A 6,138-nucleotide genomic window follows, 5' to 3' on the forward strand; every position below is an offset into this window, starting at 1 on the left:
TCCTTTGAACCCCCTCCAGTTTCAGCACATCCTTCCTAAGATAAAGTCAGGAAGCAGAAACTAAAGAGGCATGAGAAAGGAGTTGGCCATAATTGATTGGAAAAGAACACTGGCAGGGATGATGGCAGAGCAGCAATGGGTGGAATTTCTGGAAGTAATTCAGAAAGCACAGGATATATACAACCTGAAGAGGAAGAAGTATTCTAAAGGAAAGATGACAACTGTGGTGAACAAGTCAAAACCAACATAAAAGCCAAAGAGACGGCATATAATAGAGCAAAAATTAGTGGGAAGTTAGAGGATTGGGAAGCTTTTAAAAACCAAAAGAAGAACAAGAAAGTCATTAAGAAGGTAAAGATGGAATATGAAAGTAAGCTAGCCAATAATATCAAAGAAGATACGAAAAGTTTCTTCAGATATATAAAGTGTAAAAGAGAGGCAAAAGCGGATATTGGATCACTGGAAAATAATGCTGGAGAGGTAGTAACGGGACAATGAAATGGTGGATGAACTGAATAAGTATTTTGCATCAGTCTTCACTGTAGAAAACACTAGCAGTATGGTGGAAGTTCCAGGTATTAGGTCACCATGAGGTGTGTGAAGTTACCATAACTAGAGAGAAAGTTCTTGGGAATCGGAAAGATCTGAAGGTTGATAGGTAAGTCACCTGGGTCGAATAGGTTTTTGAAGTGGAGGCATTAGTAATGATCTTTTCAGAATCACTATAGTCTGACCTCACTGGTTGGGATGATGTTGGAGTCGATTGCTAAAGGATGTGGTTTCAGGGTAATTGGAGGTACATGATAAAATCAGCCATAGTCAGAATGGTTTCCTCAAGGGAAAATCTTACTTGACAAATCTGTTGGTATTCTTTGAAGAAATAACAAGCAGGGTAGGCAAAGGAGAATCGGTTCATGCTGTGGTGGTAGAGGCAGGACAGATACATTTAATAAACTCCTAGACAGACACATGGAAGATGGCAAAATGGAGGACTGTGGGAGGGAAAGGTGGTGGGGTGGAGATACATACAAAATGATTAGAGGCATAGATTGCGTGGTCAGCTTGACAACTTTTTTACAGAGTGGAAATGGTTAATACGAGAGGGCATAATTTTAAGGTGATTGGTGGAAAGTACAGGGAGGATTTTGGTGTAAGTTCTTTCTGCACAGAGTGGTGGGTGTCTGGAACGTGCTGGCGGGGATGGTGATGAAGCTGATCCATTTACGGAGATCTAAAGACTTCTAGGCAGGCATGTGGATGATAGGAAAATGGAGAGCTCTGTGGGAGGAAGGGTTAGATTGATCACAGAAGAGGCTAAAAGGTTGGCACAACATCATGGACCAAAGCACCTGTACTGTGCTGTAAAGTTTTATGTTCTAATTCTCCCGTTTGGTGATCACATATCTGTCACTGGCTGAGATTAATTTAGTGATTAATAAGGAAGAACACATTAGAACAAGATTAAATGGAGTTCATTGTCATGCAAAGTGGTTGTAACGTTGCTATACTGAGCTCGTGATTAGGGTTCAAGAACCGAATGGTTGAAGGGAAGTAGCTGTTCCCGAACCCAGTGGCGAGGGACTTCCGGCTTCTGTACCTTCTGCCTGATGGGAGTAGTGAGTAGATGGAGGGGCCCAGATTCTGGGGATGTCTCTTGAGTGACATTCTGTTTGTTATTGTCCAGGAGAGGGAAGATCCGTGGTGGGAATGCCGTGTCCGGTACCTGACCTTCCTGGGAGTGGGGAAGGACCCCCACACCTTCGGCCTCGTGGTGGATACCAGTCAACAGTGCTTTGAGTGCCACGTCTTCTGGTGCGAGCCAGATGCTGGTTATGTCTCCGAGGCTGTTCAGGCTGCCTGCATGGTGAGTCTCCTAGTACACAGTGCATTCGGCCCTTTCCTCGGTGCTAGCTCCGAGCTGTTAGCGTAATGCTATTGCGGCACCAGTGGCAAGGAGGGGCTGAAGTAACGAGCTGGGAAGTTGATTGGTGAAAGAGATAAAGGGAATCTGAAAGGAGAGGGTAGAAGACCATGGAAGAAAAGAAAGGAGGAGGAGCACTAGAGGGAGGAGATGGGCAGCTAAAGAGATAAGGTGAGAGACGAACAAGAATGGGGAATTCTGCAAATGCTGGAAATCCAGAGAAACACACACAAAATGCTGGAGGAACCCAGCAGGTCCGGCAGCATCTATGGAGAAAAATAGAGTCGACGTTTTGGGCTGAGACCCTTCATCTGGATTATGAACCGAAACATCGACTCTTTATTCCTCTTATAGATGCTGCTTGACATGCTGAGTTCCTCCAGCATTGTGTGTTTGTTGTTCTTTAGAACCCAGTTGTTTCTGGAAGAGCTAGTAGGGCAGAGTTGGCTGACTGGCCTCGGTTGGTGAACTCCTGTGTGGTTATACTTTGTGGCAGGACGTCAGTACACGGGATCACCTGCGCCCCAAGGTATTCTAGCTGCCGCCTGACACTCCCTCCATGCTTCTATCCCAACAGCTGCAGTATCAGAAGTGTCTGGTGGCTGCTGCCCCGCTGGCTGGCCCAAGGGGAGCCCTTGGGGCAGACAGCACCACCGCGGGCCTGAAGAAAAACGCCGCCCCGCCACTGCCGCTCGGCATCACAGAACCAGAGGCCGGAGCCTTGGTCCCCACCCCCAAGCTGTCAGCAGCCTCAAACCTGAAGCGGGGCTTGCTGGCGCTGATCGACACGCTCCGGCAGAAGCCGTCCGTGCTGCAGATGCCGTAGAGTCTGGGGGGAGGTGAGGGAACGGTAGAGGGAGGGAGCACCAGGGGAAGGGAGCTCGAAGCTGAAGGTTTGCGGGGATAGAGAATATCAGTGGCATAGTTGGAGAGGCTCCCTCGCAGCTTCCAAGACCCTGGTTCGATCCTGACCACCGCACCGTCTGTCTGTCCGTGGAGTTTGCACGTTCTCCCTGTGACCATGTAGGTTTTCTCCCCGGATGCTCCAGTTTCCTCCGAACATAGAACAGTACAGGCCCTTCAGCCTGCAATGTTGTGCCAGCCCTTTAACCTTCTCTACGATCAATCTAACCCTTCCCCTCACATACCCCTCCACTTTTCTTTCATCCATGTGCCTCTCTAAGTCTCTTAAATGTCCCTAATGTACCTGCCTCTGCCCCCACCCCTGGCAGGGTGTCCCACACACCCTCCACTCTGTGTAAAACACCTGCCTCTGACATTCCTCTATGCTTTCCCTCAATCACCTTAAAATAATGCCCCCTTGTATTAGCCATTGCCAACCTGGGAAAAAGTCTCTGGCTGTCCACTCAATCTATGTCTTTTATCATGTACATCTCTCTTAAGTCTTCCTTTGTTCCACAGAGAAAAGCCTAGCTCACTCAACCTGTCCTCATTGGACATACTCTCTAATCCGGACAGCATCCTGGTAAATCTCCTCTGCACCCTCTCTAATCCAGACAGCATCCTGGTAAATCTCCTCTGCACCCTCTCTAATCCAGGCAGCATCCTGGTAAATCTCCTCTGCACCCTCTCTAATCCAGGCAGCATCCTGGTAAATCTCCTCTGCACCCTCTCTAATCCAGACAGCATCCTGGTAAATCTCCTCTGCACCCTCTCTAATCCAGACAGCATCCTGGTAAATCTCCTCTGCACCCTCTCTAATCCAGACAGCATCCTGGTAAATCTCCTCTGCACCCTCTCTAATCCAGGCAGAGTCCTGGTAAATCTCCTCTGCACCCTCTCTAATCCAGGCAACATCCTGGTAAATCTCCTCTGCACCCTCTCTAATCCAGGCAGCATCCTGGTAAATCCCCTCTGCACCCTTTCTACAGCTTCCACATCCTTCCTATAATGAGGTGACCAGCACTGAACACAGTACTCCAGGTGTGGCCTATCCAGGGTTTTAATGGAGCTGTAAGATTACCTTGTGGCTCTCAAACTCAACCCCCCAACTAATGAAGGCCAATGCACCAAAGCCTTCTTAACCACCTTATCAACTTGTGTGACAATTTTGAAAGATCTATGGATGTGGACCCCAAGGTCCCTCTGTTCCTCCACACTGCTGAGAACCCTGCCGTTAACCCTGTACTCCGCCTTCAAGTTCGACCTTCCAAAGTGAATCACTTCACTTTCCTGGATGGAACTCCACCTGCCATTTCTCAGCCCAGCTCTGCATCCTGTCAATGTCCCACGACAACCTTCTACACCACCAACCTCTGTGTCATGAAGGGGAATGAAAAAGTGCATAACAACAGGGCAAGCTCCAACTCATCCCTTCCCTGGGCAAATCTTCCATTCCTCCCCCTCCTACAAGCACTTGGGAGCTGCACGAAGAGCTTGTCTTTACTGCAAGTCCCCAGGTTGTTCTCCTTCCCCTCTGCAGTTCCCATTTTTAATGGTTTGTGTGCCAGCCCTTTGAAGGTGTCTGTAATGTCGTTACATTTATGCTTTCTCTCTTGGCAGCGATGTTTGATCGGCCCACTCTTTATTGAATAAATTTCTAAAATATGTGACTTGTGACTTGCTTAATGAATTCCATAAGACATAGGATCAGAATGAGGCCATTCAGCCCGTCAAGTCTGCTCCACCATTCCAGCATGGCTCATTCATTATTCCTCTCAACTCCATTCTCCTGCCTTCGCCCTGTAATCTCTAGTGCCCTGTCTAACCAAGAACCTATCAACCTCCACTTTAAATATAATCACTTGACCTCCACAGCGTTCATAGCAATTAATTCGACAGATTCGCCATCCTCTGACTAAAGAAATTCTTCCTCATCACTGTTATAACTGGACTGCTCTGAGGCTGTTCCCTCGGGTCCTTGATTCATTCACCGTGGGAAATATCCTCTCCACATCCACTCTAACTAGGTCTTTCAGTATTCGATAAAGATTTTCACTGAGATTCCCCCTCATTTTTCTAAACTCCGGTGAGTATAGCCCACAGCCATTAAACGCTCCAAAAAGCGGCCAAGGGAGTTGCCCAGACCACTGCTCCTTGAAGTCCTCTGTCTGCCTTTCCTTCTCCTGCTCCCTGTTGGAGGGGTGGGGTGGTTAGGGGAAAGACTGCATGGGACAAACTGTGTTTGGGGGCAAGACAGAAGTTGCTGGAGAAACTCAGCGGGTCAGGCAAAATCGTGGAGGGAAATGGACAGACAACCTTTCAGGTCAAGACCTTTCATCGGAGGAAACAGCTTGTATGAAAAGGTTGGGGGTAAGGGGAGGAAGAAGAGCTGGTAGCTGATTGGTGGAGGATCCGGATGAGGGAGGCAAGTGAAAGGTAGACTTCCTCCACCTTTTTCAGATCTTTAGACCAGAGATGAGGAGAGACTGATACTAGCTAATTCCCCTTTTTCTAGTCTGGATGAATCATTTTATCTATTTCTCTCTATAGATGCTGCCTGACCTGCTGAGATCCTGAGTGTGTGTTTCTTTAAGATTGTTCTAACCAGGGATAAGCCCCCAATACCTGTAAATGCTCCCAATGGCACGCGTAACTGTTTCCAGTGACAGGAGAAGAAACAAAGGCGGGTTACTGGTGCCTTAAAACCAGTCGCTTTGGGCAGATGGGGCTCATCAGCTGGGGTTAGTAGCTCATCTGGGAAAAAGAAAACTCTGATCTCAAACCTCTGCTGCCTTGTGGCTATCCACTCATGGAGAAGGCTTAAGAAGTAAACCTCAAAGAAAAATTTAGAGCTGGAGTCCCTAGGGCTGTCCCACGTTGAGTTTCACGCTGACTGGCAACTCCTGCGACACAAGGATGCAACGCCCATGGTCAATCCTGACCAATGGAAGGTCTCGTGTTGTGTATGATGCAGGTAACAGGTGAGGCTAGCTGAGGTGGGTGGGGCGGGAGGTGAACTGAGAAGCTGGGAGGTGATAGGTAAAGGGTTGGAGAAGGAGGAATTTAATGGGGGAGGTAAGTGGGCCATGGAGCAAGGGAAGGAGGAGCACCAGAGGGAGGTGATGGGCAAGTGAGAAGGGATGAGAACTTTTAACCTACTCTAAGGTCTCAGTCTAACCCTTCCCTCTCACATATGGTAACCCTTCATTTTTCTATCATCCATGTGCCCATCTTAAATGTGCACCACCGCAGGCAGGGCGTCGCACCCACCCACCACTCTCCAAGATGAAGTGAGAAGCTGGGAGGTGATAGGT

The 6,138-nt window shown here is 48.3% G+C and overlaps 1 protein-coding gene across 3 annotated transcripts in view; it reads left to right on the forward strand.

Annotated features, from left to right (window-relative positions):
• apbb3 (amyloid beta (A4) precursor protein-binding, family B, member 3) overlaps positions 1-4,491 on the forward strand; it is a 59,333-nt gene extending 54,842 nt beyond the window's left edge. For all 3 annotated transcript variants that reach the window (XM_063053026.1, XM_063053025.1, XM_063053027.1), the window contains exons 11-12: positions 1,685-1,864; positions 2,499-4,491. In XM_063053026.1, coding sequence (XP_062909096.1) covers positions 1,685-1,864; positions 2,499-2,747 — 429 coding nt within the window. In that variant the 3' untranslated portion in view covers positions 2,748-4,491. The remainder of the gene's footprint in view (positions 1-1,684; positions 1,865-2,498) is intronic.
• Positions 4,492-6,138: the final 1,647 nt, after the last annotated feature.

This window comes from Mobula hypostoma, chromosome 7, assembly GCF_963921235.1.
Source record: "Mobula hypostoma chromosome 7, sMobHyp1.1, whole genome shotgun sequence".
Lineage (NCBI taxonomy): Eukaryota > Metazoa > Chordata > Chondrichthyes > Myliobatiformes > Myliobatidae > Mobula > Mobula hypostoma.